At 36.0% G+C, this 15,522-nt stretch overlaps 1 protein-coding gene across 1 annotated transcript in view; it reads left to right on the top strand.

Annotated features, from left to right (window-relative positions):
- MYCBP2 (MYC binding protein 2) overlaps positions 1-15,522 on the top strand; it is a 342,008-nt gene that overhangs the window by 294,083 nt on the left and 32,403 nt on the right. The window contains exons 60-67 of the mRNA XM_036754198.1: positions 662-819; positions 1,498-1,697; positions 4,282-4,431; positions 7,123-7,283; positions 9,705-9,861; positions 10,688-10,912; positions 12,751-12,816; positions 13,352-13,591. Of these exons, the coding sequence (XP_036610093.1) occupies positions 662-819; positions 1,498-1,697; positions 4,282-4,431; positions 7,123-7,283; positions 9,705-9,861; positions 10,688-10,912; positions 12,751-12,816; positions 13,352-13,591 (1,357 nt within the window). The remainder of the gene's footprint in view (positions 1-661; positions 820-1,497; positions 1,698-4,281; positions 4,432-7,122; positions 7,284-9,704; positions 9,862-10,687; positions 10,913-12,750; positions 12,817-13,351; positions 13,592-15,522) is intronic.

The following is a 15,522-nucleotide window of genomic DNA, read 5'->3' as shown; positions in this document are numbered from 1 at the left end:
TGGATTAAGAACCATAATCCTACAATATGTTGTTTACAAGAAACGCATTTGAAGCAGAGGGTTACATACACAGTAAAGGTAAAAGGCTGGATCAGAATATATTATGCATTAGGTAAAGAAAAATATTTCTCTTCCCCCTCTCATTTTAGAGATGAAGAAATTGAGGCCCAGAAAACCTGAGTGATTTACACAAGATTGTAAAGCTAATAAAAATAATGTATGAATCTGAAAAAAAAATTGTTTTCAGCTTTATAAGGCATTTGTATGTATGTGGCGGGTTTCTTTCTATAATCAGTTTTCTACTAATACTTGAAATAAAAATTCCTTAATTTTCATGACCACATCTACACTGTGTTTTAAAAAGATATTGGCAAATTTTTGATGCCTTCTATTTCTCCTTTCACAGAAAAAATAAAGAACTTCTGTTTTTGAATTTGTGAATAAATGTAAGAAAAATGGAAATTATAAAAAGGGGGAGAATTGGGGGAAGCTGGAATAAGCTAATATTGTTAATTTTTGAAAACTTATTTGTGGGGCTAAAAGAAGTAGTCATTTTTCCCTATGGGGAATGTAATTACATATCTGTCCACAATATTATAAAATAAATACACATTGGCTATATTAATTAGTTTTTTTGTTTTTTTCTTTGCCTTTTCTACAGTTTAGAGACTAGTCCCATAACAGATACTGATTTGGCAAAACGAACTGTCTTCCAAAGGTCATACTCAGTTGTTGCCTCAGAATATGACAAACAGCATTCCATTTTGCCTGCACGCGTTAAGGCCATTCCTAGAAGAAGAGTTAACAGTGGAGATACTGGTAAGGGCAAAGGTCAGAAGTATACCCTTCCCCAGTATGAAGTAAATATTTCCCTCATCCATTATGAACAAGGGTTCTTGTGTCCAGTTATTAAAATTCCAAGAAGGTAATGCCTCCACATCCCAGGCTTGATGATTTCTTTTATTTGGCAATTTTATTTTTGTTACTTTATTCAACCTTCAATTTTGACCAGTAATAACTTATTGATAATAGCTCACATGTATGTCACACTTTCTATTGATATTTTAATGTGAAAAAAATGCAAAATTACTGTTATATTTTAGCACAGTATAGTTTATAATGAGGAGTAGCTTCTTGTAGTATGTGCTACTGAATTCTACTAACCAGAGCTTTTACTCATTGTGATCAAAGCACTCAAATCATTCCTCAGTTAACTGAATAGAAACATCTATTTTACTCCTAAAATCTGTTTTTCTTCTAAAAGAAAAAAAAGTTCTCCTTTAGAAAGTTTTCCAATATTGATCACTGCTATTCTTTACAAACCAAAGAACAAGTGGCTCTGAAATAAATTCTCTTATTTAACAATTAGCATCCCCATAAAATTTCTAATTAATGTTGTCATTCCTAGACTGTTGAATATTAATATTACAGATTGTACTTGTGAAAAACAACTATCCTGATGTTTCAAACTAATAACTTTGCTTTTTTTTTTAATAGAAGTTGGTTCCTCTCTCTTAAGACATCCTTCTCCTGAGCTTTCTCGACTAATTTCAGCCCATAGTTCTCTTTCCAAAGGAGAAAGAAATTTTCAATGGCCAGTTTTAGCTTTTGTTATACAGCATCATGATCTGGAAGGTCTTGAAATAGCAATGAAACAGGCCTTACGGAAATCTGCTTGCCGAGTTTTTGCTATGGAGGTATGAGCTTATTAGTGACACTATTAGATCTCTGGATATTTCTGTTTAATGAAACTGCTTTTCAAAAAAAATTAAAGAAATTATTATATTTAAATGAGTTAGAAGGGATTCATGCAAAGGAACATGGCACCATAAAGTTACAAGAAGATATAAAGAATTCAATAAGTGTTTTTTAAGGGGTTACTGTGTGTGAGGCATCCTAGAAGCTAGGAATAGATATAAAGGTAGGAATTGGCCCCAGCCCTGCTCAAGGAGCTTACAACCTAATGGGGATAAAAAATAAGTATCCAATTAAGGATGATTTAGAATGTTAAGAGAGATACAATGGAAGTCCAGGTGAAGAGCTGAGAAATATTTGAGGAACGAGACATTGATGTCACCTGATAGGGAAAGGATAGGGAAGCTTTCTGCAGCAAGCAGTATTCAAGTTGGGCTTCTATTATAAATAACTTTCACTAGACAAAGGTGCAGAATGGGTAGAGAATTGTCTAAGCATTAGGGGCTGCTCACAAAGGCCTCGAGATGGAAAAGAACCCATTGAAAATGGAGAGAGTAGTCCAGTTTGGTGGGAACATAGGGAAAGTTAAGGGAGTAGTATGAGACGAGGCAGGAAAAGTAGGTTGGGGCCAATTGGTGGAGGACCTTGAATGCTAGAAGTGAGGTTTTATTCTTTGTATTGTAGGCAATAGGAAACCACTAAAGGTTTTGGTGAAGAGGTGAACATACTTATTGTTGTACGTTAGATTTCGTCTGCAGCAGTGAGGAGAATGGATCAGAGAGGGGATAAACTAGAAGCAGAAAGAACGTTGATCTTAATAGTCAAGGCAAGATGAGATAAGAACCTGAGCAAAAGTAGATGTAGTGGGAATGGAGGAGAGAGGTCCGATGTAAGATACTGAAAAGGTTGTGTTGAAGAGTTGAGGGAGAGGGAAACAATAAAAATAATGCCGCAAGTTCCCTTCTAGACTCTGGAATAGCTAAGAAGGAAGCCAGATTTAGCCGCATAATTCATTAAGCCTTGCCCTTTTCCCCCTCCTTGCGTAGCTTTTAGCTGTAGGGAACAGGCATGCTCCTCATACATAATTAGTAAACTACATCCCACTTTTTCCCCATCTCTATGAACTTTTGATCATAGATTGAGAACTAGAAAGGACCTAAGAATTTATCTAATCCCATCCCCATTTTTACAGCTGAGGGCCCCGTTAAGTGACTTGTCTAAGGTTACCCAGATACTAAGAAAGTCATTTTTCACTGAGTAATGCTATCCTTTGCTATCCTCTCATCAAATTTCACTCAAGTATCAATCCAGGATATGCCTTTTCGGTTGTTTATTGAAATGTGTATGACCTTACACATTCTCAGTCCAACCTTCAAATTGTGGATGGAGGATGTTTTCTGTTATCCTATTAAAGACCCCACTGTTCCTGCAGGTGATTGCCTCATTCCCTGGTTATCTTAAGCTATGTTCTGCTGATTCTGCATCATTTGAGTCTTTCTAGTGTCTCTCTCTCTCCCCTATAATAAACTTACATTCAAGATTGAAAGAGAATAGCGGTGTGGTGAGGAAGTAGAAGCAAGTTTGGCAATGAACGGGAAAGAGAGAGATACTTACTTTATAGGAAAGCAGCTTTAAATTTCATAAATTTAGAGCTAGAAGGAACCTCAGTGTCATCCAGACCAACCAGTCATTTTACAGATGACAAAACTGAACCTCAGAGAGGTTAAAGGGACTACCCAACACCAGACAGGCAGCAGAAGTAGGATTTAAACCCATGTCCTCTGACTCCAAATCCATCTCACTTTCTAACGCATCATGCTGTCTTCTACATGTTGACTCATTTTATCTGAGTCACTAACTTAAAATTTAAGCACACTGTAGTAATTTATTAATAGTTACTGTATTACCTTATTTCCAAAGGCTCCTTAAGTCAACCTACTAGTATAATTTTGGTTAATATAATGACAATTCCAAGGGGTCACAAATGATGATTCATGTTTTGACTCTCCTCTAATAATCTGCAATTAATTTTTATTAATTACCTGTCTAGTTATCTACCTAAAACTATCTAAATTGTCAGGTGTTTTAAGAGCAACATACTTACCACTTTGTGTCTCCTGTTACTTGTTTTCTAAATGACTTATCAACAACTGGTGCTAGGAAATTCTAAAAAAGAAAAAATAGTAAGAGAATTTAATTTGTTCAGCATTTGAAAGTCATTTCTTATGGTAATACTGAATGCCAATTGACAAGAGCTATATTCATGACTTAGTATTTGGGATAACTACCCAAAGAAGTAAAACATAAAATAATGTGGCAAAGTATTTATTATTTTAGTAGGACAGTATTATTTCCCTCAATTGTATAAAGAAGTTGAGTGAAATTAAGACTGTTTAAAGCATAGTATGCTTCTAAGAAAACATTTGACTAAAATATCTTCTCTTTCCCCAAGCTGTTTACTAAGTATGTGAATTCACATTGCCTGTGCTTAAGAAAAAAATTTATGTTTCTTTTTCATGTATACTGTATTTGTTACTACTTAATTTATTTTCCAAAAATTTTACCTCTACAACTTCAATTATTTAGGCTTTCAACTGGCTTTTGTGTAATGTCATCCAAACAACTTCTCTCCATGATATTCTCTGGCATTTTGTGGCTTCACTGACCCCTGCTCCAGTGGAACCAGAGGAAGAAGATGATGAAGAAAATAAAGCAAACAAGGAAAATGCAGAACAAGTATGTGTGAAATTTTTAAGTACCTATTTTGCTAGGATAGAAAACAGAATTATTAGTTAATGCAATGATTGAATTAAATCCTTCATTCTCATAGCTAAATGGTAAGAAAAAATATTTTCCATTCATTGTTTAGAGTTTTTGCTGCTGATTCCTCACTTACAATGGGTTAATCCCTAGAAAAGATATAATAAAAATTAAATCTGATTTTATCATAAAAACAATGTTCTAACAGTTAACATTTCTGGAAAAGAGCATAGTAACCAACTTCTTGTAGGAATAATTACAAATATCATACACAGTTAACCAAGTTACATATCCTGTATGCTATACCAAGTGAAATTTTTTTTAATTTTTTTTTATTTACCAGAACACAGGAATAGAGAAAAGAAACAAAAACATATCATAAACTTAAATATTGAAACTTAAACACAAACTAAGAAAGATAAAAAAGCATGTCGTGCATAGCAGAACATAAGAAAGGATTCAAAATATGTAACAATAAATTTTCATTTCCAGAAAGCCTGTATGATAAATAATATACCTTTTCTTTGCTTTCTTGTGTTTTGTTCTCTGCTGTGCACTTTTTAACTTTGTTCTTTTTTTTTCCTTCCCCCTTCCCCTCCCCCACCCCGAGCCAAGTGAAATTTTATAATGGGTATATAATTCAAACCAGACAACACAGATTACCAGTCACATAAAATTGAGCTTAATAGGTTACAATATCTTTTGTACTGTAGAATGCTTTTGTCTTCTTCTTAATTCCAACCTTATTTCTACTGCAACAAATCAAGTAGTCAAGGAACACTTTCACCAGGGTCATGGAATTCAGAAGTTTTTCTGTAAGTTGATATTTAGCAGATTCTGCAAAGTCATTGAAGGGAGACTTAGGGCTTCTTCATTACTCTTTGAGACATTGAAAGCTATCTGTTTTTCTGGCCTCCTTTTCTCATTTTAAATTTCCATGAAGCAAGGGTAGACAAAAGCTATTTATATTTTAAAACTAACATCTTGAACATTCTGATGTATGCAGTGGTCTTGTCTGATTTCAATCATATCTTGTCAGCACTACAACTTCACTACATAATTCAATTCACTTTTTTAAAAATTGTATTGTGTCCTTAACAGGGCATTGTACTAAATGCTGCAGATGCATAGTTTAAAAGTGATAGATACAAGAGGATCCCCTTGAAGGCACCCTGCTTGAGGTACATTAGAATTGGAGGGTGAACTAGCAAGGAAAATGCCCAGAGAAGCCCCAGGAGGAGAGTGAGGATTCAGGAGCAAGCAGGACTGATCAGCAGTGTCATATCCTACAGAAAAGACAGGGAAAATGAGGACTGAGAAAAGGATATCAAATTAATAATGAAGAAGTTATTTTCAGTATATTAGCGAGGCTAGAAGCCAGATTGCTGAGGGTTTAAAAACGTGTGAGTGTCTAGTGAGGCGGTGGTGGCTTCTAGGAATTTGGCAGTGGAAAAAAACCTGAGCATGTTGATAAGGAAGCAGCTGAGAAGAACTTGAAAAGGAATGATTGATGAGGAGAACTAGGACATAACAGGAGATCTTCTTCCTTGAAGAAGAGAAAGCCCACAGTATCCTCTGGGACTGAAACAAAAGAGGGGAGGATAGGTGGAGATGTACCAAAGTTGTGATATCTAAAGGAAGGGAGATTGTCTCAGTGTTCTCTTTAAACTAGGAGGCAAGGTCATTAGCTGAGAGAGTGCAGTAGGGGTGAGGTAGAGAACTTGAGAAGACAGGTCTAGAAGAGCTGCCATGGGAAGACTGAGAAGATAAAAAGATTGCCAGAGTCCATGATTCACAAAGCACAAAAAGCAAGACAGAGGGCAGAGAATTCAAAGAACTTGCCCGTGGTCACATAGCTAGTAGATGCTGAAGCCCAGGCTCTCCTGGCCCCAAGTACTTTATTCTTTTTATAGCACAGTATGAACTTCAGAGGAGATGTTGCTGAGTAATGGTGGTAAAGGAAAATAAGACTACACAGACAAAAAACACTATCTCTTCCTGACCCTGTGAGTGAAAAGAAAAGCCAGCATGTTTTAGTAATATCCAGAAAGAGATAGTGAGTGAATGCACAGGCATCCAGGATTAAGAAGAGTTTGCTAACAGTAGAGCCAGGGTTGCTGACACAATGAAAGGGATGGGCAGTAGAAAGTTGGGCCCGGGGAGAAGGAGGAATGAGCTACAATGTAGTCAATATATGATACTATAGTAGATATCTAGATAGGTCAGTACATAAATAACTATAGTAATTTTCTCTTGTTTCTTTTTCATCTTCTCATTTTATAGCAGTAAAAATTCCTAGAAAATTTCAAAAGGACTGGATAATTGCTTCAAGAACAGAGTATATGAGTCTTGTTTATGTAATAAACATGATATAACAAACACATGCATTTACCAAATTGACAAAACTAAAATTATAGGAGAAATTATCTATGTTCAGATCTAGAAAGGTATTTAGAAATAATATATATTTATTTAGGTCTTGGTTACTCTTTTTCCCTCCGAAAACAAAAAAAAAACAGATATTTTCATTAGATTATTAAGTGCAGATTTTTTAAAATGCATTTCCTTTTGTAAAGTTGTGTATAAATTATAGATTATTTTTCTTTTTAAAGTTTCTTTTGCTAAAAACATTAATTCGTAACTGTTTGATTTTAATATCTATCTCAGGAGAAAGATACCAGAGTGTGTGAGCATCCACTTTCAGACATAGTGATTGCCGGTGAAGCTGCTCATCCTTTGCCACACACATTCCACCGCTTGCTTCAGACAATCTCAGACCTTATGATGTCTCTCCCCAGTGGCAGCTCATTACAGCAAATGGCACTCAGGTATTCTGACATCTAACTTTTCATCTACTTTGAAGAAAAGATTTTGAAGGTTTTTAAAGTCTTAAAATGCCTATGAAATTTCTGAAAAATTTGTACGACCCAGGTAGTCCCTAACATGCCTTTGAAAAGCTGCCCTAGCCATTGGCCATAGAAACTTCACTTCTCTACCTACTGCTCCTCCAGCCCTCCTCTTAGGCTGGTTTCGTCTTATAATTCAGAGCAGTGTGGGACAGGAGAAAGAGCTCTAGAACCTGGAGAGCTGAGTTTGGTTCCTGCCTCTGATGCTTACTACCTGTGTGACCTTTGGCAAGTCACTTAACCTTAGTTTCTTCATCTGTAAAATGAAAGGGTTGCACTAGATGGCTACCGTGGTCCTTTACAATACTAGATCTATAATCTTTTGATTCCCTCCTTAACCCAGAATCTCTGCCTGGGCTTACCTATTGAAATATCCAAAATAGCTTTCTTTCTGAAAAGAAAACAGACAGTGAATCTGGGTTTTTCCATGACATTTAAAAGTCTCTTCAGTAGGGCAGCTAGGTGGCTCAACGAGTAGAGCACAGGCCCTGGAGTCAGGAGGACCTGAGTTCAAATCCAGCCTCAGACACTTGACACACTTACTAGCTCTGTGACCTTGGGCAAGTCACTTAATCCCAATTGCCCTGCCTTCCCCCTCCAGACACAAAAAAGGAAAAGACACTTCAGTTTTCTTTGTACCACCCTTTGCTCCCTTCCTCCCTCCCCCAAATCTCCCATCATTACCTGTGGGACCTTCATCTTTCCGTACAGGGTCTAAGTGAATAAAGAGAATGTGAAGGAATAGCAGCCCTGTGATTAAGAGATGTAGAGGAATTGGGCAGGCCTCTTAAGAAAGGAGAAGACATAGCTATATAGTGAGGAACTAAAAAAGGTGGAGCATAGCTCCGTTTCATCAAATCAATACCAGGGACAATTTTTCTGAGATTTCTTAAAACTTTGTAAATTTTTCCTTCTCTGTTATGTTTACCATCTATCTGTTTTCTTATTACCAGCAGTTAATAAAAAATCTTATTGGAAAACCTCAAATTTGAACCACAACTGTAGCAGTGGAGGGCATAGACTTGAAACAGAAGCAGCATGTGTTGGCAGTAAAGTCTGAGGGGTTCATAAGAAAATAGAGAGTGACAGGAAGTCGCATGGACCGAGTAATGCCCAAGCACTCCTAGAGATTTTCACTGATGGGAGTTCTCTCTCACATTCTCATTCCACTGCTGCCAAGGAGCTATGGCAGTGGCTCGGAGCAAGGGGCATTCCCACTTTCATTGCCAGAACTACAGTGAAATAGGTATTCTTTTCCTGGCATCTTAAATTCAAATGAAATATATATTCATTTTAAAACATTACTTATGCATGAGGTCACAATCTATATTATGTTGTAAGTTACATAGATTTTTATGGGAAAATCCAAAAACCAAGTGACTCTATATAAAATTGTTTTTATAAGAAAGTGCATTCTGAATTATGAACTGCTAGCCTTAAAAACAAAACTTTACAGTACATTCTTTCTCTTAATTTGCGTGCTGCTTTCATTTTAAATGTTATTTTAAAATTATAATCCTGCTTATTATCAGAGCAGATATTAATAGTTAGAATATTCATCCTTTAAAATGCTTTCTCCAAAGGGGACCATTCCTGACCAAACTTATTATTTTGTGTGTGTGTGTATATATATATACATATATGCACATGTACATGCATGCATGTATGAGTGTGTATGGTATTGACTTGTCTATCACTATTTCACCTCAATAGAATATAACTTTTTTAAGGGCAGGGACTATTTTGTTTTTGTCTATGTTTCCTCAGTGTTTAGCCTAGTGCCTTTAAATATAGCAAATGATTAATACATAATTTTTGATTGAATGAGTGAACTTGAGGAGTGAAAGAGCAGTTGTAACTGTAGGGATCAGGAAATGCTTCTTGAGGAGGTGCCCACCCACATAGGGTTAGGGGTTAAATATTGCTGTATCCTTCTAAATAGTAATAGTATTATCAAGTTGATTAGTTAAAAGAGAGATACAAGCTCATTATAATACATGTATTTCATACATATTTTCATACAGAATACATAATTTCAGTACAACCTTTTTATGGCCTCAAATTCCATATGCCCAGTCCCTCTATTTTTAAATGGAGTTGTGTTTTCTGTTTTTCTCATAATTTCCCTTTACCCTTGCTCCAACCAAATAATTCTGATATATCCTCCTTAATGACTATAATTATATCCTTATCCTTTTTCATTGTCACTTGCTTATTTAGAACTTTAAATTTTGTTTTATTTTAACATATTGCATAAATATATTTACAAGGCTTTTTCAAGATTTTCTTGGCATTGTAATACCTGTCATAAAAAATAATCTGATGTTGTTTATATTCTTTTAGATGCTGGAGTCTCAAATTCAAGCAATCAGACCATCAGTTCCTCCATCAGAGCAATGTTTTTCATCATATTAACAATATTCTTTCTAAATCTGATGATGGAGATAGTGAAGAAAGTTTTAGCATCAGTATACAATCTGGCTTTGAAGCTATGAGTCAGGTGGGTCTTTAAATTTTCACAATTTTAAGGAGCTACCACTTTGTACAAAAGCATAGTGTAGCAGAAGGAGTGTTAGACCTGTAGTGAGAAGTCCTGGCTTCAAAACTCCAGTTCTGCCCAATAATAGCTATATGACCTTGGACAGTAAGGAATTGGGTAGAATCAGGAAAGGCTTCCTCTGAGAGGCTGAAGTGGCTGAAGGGCAAAGAGGTGTACTCAACCACTCTGAACTTGAATTACTCTTTAGAGATAGAGATACAGATACATATACACTCATATAGATTGTATGACATGTGTTAAATTTTTGTATTATGATGTATATATCATAGAAAAACTGTATATGTATGTGTCCTGTGTACATCTACATATATGCACATGTGAGTGTAAGTTTTATTTTTGCTAATTGCTTCATAGGGCTTTTATAATAATCCAGTGATATGGTTAACATTATATCTGTAACTCCTAAATGCAATACAAATGTAAGACATTAATTTGGAAGAAAAAAGGTCCCTTCCACTTTCTTAAACCCTCCACTCTTCCTCTTTGACTTTCAGAGGAAGCTGTTAGGAAAACTATTAACCTTTTTCTAAACCATTAAGCATAAAAGAGGAATTAAAGCTCCTAATTCTTCATTCCTAGCGTTATGAAAGATTTTCATGTTCAACATAATGTCTTTCAAAAGTATTGTTAACTAGGAACCAGAACTGATCTTGAACAATTTGATTCCAGCTTAATCAGTGTTTTTCCTCTTATTAGAAGTCTTTATATTATGCTTTTGGGAGATTTCGTTCTGAATATTCTAATTATTTATATTTCTTTCTCATAGGAATCATGTATAGTAATATGTTTAAAAGACCTAACCAGCATTGTAGACATAAAAACATCAAGCAGACCTGCCATGATTGGCAGTTTGACAGATGGATCAACCGAAACATTTTGGGAATCGGGAGATGAGGATAAAAACAAAACTAAGAATATCACAATCAATTGTGTAAAAGGAATCAATGCTCGTTATGTTTCTGTTCATGTAGACAATTCAAGAGACCTTGGGGTAAAAAACAGAACTGTTTTTATTTCTCAATATTGTATATTTTTCAATATTTTACATATGTGAAAATCTTATATGGAAACTTCTCTGTTTAGTAAAAGTGATGTTATATACAAAAGCTTATTTCTTAGAGGGGAGAAAAAATTCAGTTTACTAGGAAGTCTTAGATTAATAGTTCTGAGTTTAGTAAAAATAATGTCACCTAGGACTGTCTTCCTAGGAAAGTGGCTCACTTCTTATGGAATTGGATCAGTATTGATTTATAATATAAACACAAGCCATCTTTGTGTGGTTTAGCATAGTCAGTAGTCAACCAGTTCTTACTGAGTCTCTCACAACAAGTTTTATTGTAGTTATGAGAAAGTCTAAGATGGACAGTAGAGGGAAGAATACGTTGGGAAATAGAGGTAATAAAAATTAAGATAAATGAATACTAATTTTTAAAAGGATATGATAATAGTTCCTTCTCCTAAGGAACTTAATGTATATTCACTAGGTAAGACCAATAAAGATGCCATCTAACTAACAATACTAAAAGTACCTGTAAAATACATATGATTAATTACAGTTCAGTGTTACAGGATTTTCAGGAAAGTTATTCGCCAAGGGGTGTTCAGGGAAGGATTGGTGGAATAGGTAGGCTTAAGTAGAGTCAGTACGTGAAGGATTGGTAAAATTTAAATAGGCAAGTAAGAGCAGGGATAGCATTCTCATTAAGCAGAAGTAATGAGCAATTTCATAAAGTATGTTTAAGGAACAATGAGTGGAAAGTTTGGCTTTATGGAGATATTTGATAAGGCTAGGAAGATAGGTTCGGGCCAAATCATGGAAGACCTTAAATCCAAGGCTAAACAGCTGATATTTGTTCTGTAAACCTTGGGATAATTAAGTTTTTTTGCACAAGAGTGACATTTTCAAAGTGATATTCAAGGAAGATCCATCCAGCAGTGGTATACATAATATAATATATTTGGAACATTAGAGAGACTGGGCAACAGGAAAAGAGTGAAGAGGCTTTTGAAATCATGAAGGCATGAGATAATATGAGCAGTAGGAATGGTAAGGAAGGGAGAGATGAAAAAAAAGCAAATAAAAACCAGTGATTTAAGGGGTAAGATAGAGGTAGGTAACAAAAGTGACAGATTCAGCAACTAACATTTATAATGCTTCCAGTGGAAATAATGGTAACACTAAAAGAAATAGAATAGTTCTTTCCTTTTACCTTACTGGACCTCACTGCCGTCATCTAAGCCACCTTCCACTTCTGAAATACCATGGTTTTGTTAGAACAATAGTCTCATTTCAGAAGGAAGGAGATAATAAATTTGGTTTTAGGCATATTGAGTTATAGATGACAAGATACATAAGTAGAAATATCCATCAAGCCGTTAGAGATATGGAACTGGGGGCTGAGAAATAGAATGGTGAAAGCAGCCATTCATTTCATAAATATGGAATTGAAAGGAAGGGGAAACTCACTCAGCCAGTGTTTAGGGCCTGTATTGTGGTCTTCACTTTTCTAGGTGCTCTAGGGCATACCAGAAGGTTTACAGCGGTTTCTGTGCTCTCAAAGATCTTAGAATATTATTAAAGAAGTCAACATTAACATAGCATTTTAGAATGGCACACTTCTATTAGGAACAGCATTATCAAGTGTTAAATGATGTGATAGAAGGTCTAAGTGCAGTAATTCCTTGGAGAAGGTCAAAGTTATTAGAAGGTTTCATAGAAGAGGGAGACAGAGGGGGAATGTGGTAGGCAGTAGGATAACATCATAGGTTCTTGAGGACAGAAATTACATGATGAAAGTAGTGTTTAAATGTCTTTCTTGTCTGTTTCAGAATAAAGTGACCGCAATGACTTTCTTGGCTGGCAAAGCAGTAGAAGATCTGTGCAGAATCAAACAGGTAATTGAAAGTGAAATTCTACCTTTTAATAGATGGTGGGTCAGGGGAGACCTAAGGGGCACCTCTATACTGGCGAACTCCAATCCAGGCACCCATTCTTCAATTTTCCAACACTGTATGGGAAATTGACCCTTTGTTTTTTTTAATAATAGAATAATGTGGTATTGTTCTAAAATGAGCAAATGATGATGGTAATAAATCATCTGGATGGGGTGTCAAATTTTGTTAATCTTGAGAAAATACTCCTAGTTAAGTGAGATTATCTTAGTTTTTAGTCATTACTCTTACGAAAATTGAAAATACCAATTAGAATAGTATTGGTGCAAATGGCAATTTAAATAACAAAGTAGTTATTGAAATCTTACTGTCAAACTCACTTAAACAAAGGAAAGCCTTATTGATCTCATGTGTTCTACTTGCAGTTGTAATTACTTTTAATGGTAGCACTTGGGCAATTTGTACATGTATTTCTAAGGTTCTGATGTAGGCAGTGATCTTGACTGATTTCAGTCATATCTCTGTTCTCTGCTTCCAGGTTGACCTAGATTCCAGGCACATTGGTTGGGTGACAAGTGAACTTCCAGGTGGGGATAACCACATCGTAAAAATTGAATTGAAGGGCCCAGAGAACACATTGAGAGTTCGACAAGTTAAAGTCCTGGGCTGGAAAGATGGAGAAAGCACTAAAATTGCAGGTCAGATCTCAGCTAGTGTGGCCCAGCAAAGAAACTGTGAAGCAGAGACTCTACGAGTATTCAGACTTATTACTTCCCAGGTATGTTATCATGGTCACATATCCTTGATTGGTATAATCAAGGAACAGTTAAGAAGTGACTACTTTGTAGTAGAAGAAGCATTTACAGGTTAATATAAAATAAAAAGGGAGGGAAGGAACTGGGAACCGGGAAGGATTAGGAAAGGTTTTGTGATGGTGGGGCTTGAGCTGCATCTTGAAGGAAATAAGTAGTTCTCTGAGGAGTGAGTGCACATTCTATTTAGGGAGAACCACCAGAACAAAAACACAGGGGAAAAATAGAGTGCCATGTTTGAGGAACAGAGTGAAAGCGAATTTGGCTAGACTGTACAGTAGGTAATAGTATATAAGAAGTCTGAAAAGATAGGTTGGGGACTGGTTGTGAAGGGCTTTAAAAGCCAAACAGAAGAATCTAATTTTTAAGCTCGGATAATAGGGAGCCATTGGAGATTATTGAGTAGCAGAATGGCATGATCAAAGGAAAAACCCCACGGAATAAAACCGCTTTGACAGCTGTATGGAAGATAAATTGAAAGGAGACCCTTGAATCAGGGAGACCAATTTGGGGGCATGACTAGACTAAATAAGGTGATGTCTTTGTAAATGAAGAGAAAGGGTTGGACATCAGGAGATAGAATTAGCAAGATTTTAAATCTGGTTGATATGTAGGGCAAAGGAGAGAGAAATTAAGGATAATTATTTTGAGTGTAGTCTGACTCACTTTGATACTTTAATTCCAACCACTGTAGGGTATGAGCCCTCCACACCTTCTGATTCTCTGTGGTTCTTGTCCATATTTATGATAACGCTTCCATAAAAGATCTACTCAGCACATGAGAGGATTCCCTCTTAATTTAGCATCTCAAAGATAATTCTATGTTCAGTTTGTTGCCACTCAGTCTCATTATATGAGACTCTTTACTCCTCTTCTATCCATATCAGAATCTAGTAGTTTTAATATCTTTCTTGCACACAAGTTATGCTTAGGAACATGCTGCAGTCTGCTTAAGCCCACCATGCTAACATAACAATAATAATAACTAACATTTACATAGTGCTTATTATGTGCCAGGCACTCAGGTAAGTGCTCTACAGTTATCTCATTTGATCTTCACAGCAATCCTGGCAGGTAAATACTATTATGGTTATCCCCATTTTACAGATGAAGAAACTGAGGCAAACAGAAGTCCCCAAAGCTAGTAAGTGTCTGAGGCTGGATTTGAACCCAGGTCTTCCTGATGCCAGGCTTAGTGCTCTATCTTCTATACCACCTTGCTGGCCCCATTTATCTTTATACATTTTTTCCAATTATCTTTGGATTATTTGTCATTTTCCTCCTCCTTTTCAGTTTTTAAAACTATGGCAATGCATAAAGTAAGAAGGCATAATTAGCAAAACAGAGTATGGATGCCTAACTGCAAATGTGGACCATATCCTCTTTACTTTTCACAACCTTCAATGCCTCTCCCTTTTTATTTGTTCTTCTCCTTTGTCTTTTTCAATCTTGGATGTAAATACCATATTATAGCACACAACTGGCTGTAGGTGTCCCAGGATGCTGTAGGTACTGATTCTAGCAATTCAGCACACATTCATTATATACTTAGTGAGTGGAAAGCACTGTGCTGACTCCTATGGGATGGAAATTTTCTATATGACACACATCTTCTGCTCATGTAGCTTACAGTCTAATATCCTACTCAGATACAAACAGTAACCAGTATTGCACATTGTCAATTGTATTAAAGAGTTACAAAACAAAGTGTTATGTGAAGTGCATCCTTATCAGTCAGTAGTGGCAGAGTGGGATGGAGAAATGGAAAAGAGAGTATTTGAATTAGTATTGGAAGGCCAGGAAGGAATTCATCAGACAGAGAAGGGAAGAAATGGCATTCTAGGCACAAAGAATGGCAGAGGCCTGGAATTGGGGAGACATGAGCACATGCAGGAGG

Source organism: Trichosurus vulpecula, chromosome 4 (assembly GCF_011100635.1).
Source record: "Trichosurus vulpecula isolate mTriVul1 chromosome 4, mTriVul1.pri, whole genome shotgun sequence".
Classification (NCBI taxonomy): Eukaryota; Metazoa; Chordata; class Mammalia; order Diprotodontia; family Phalangeridae; genus Trichosurus; species Trichosurus vulpecula.
Note: the sequence above shows the minus strand (reverse complement) of the source record. Positions and strands in the feature narration are given on the sequence as shown.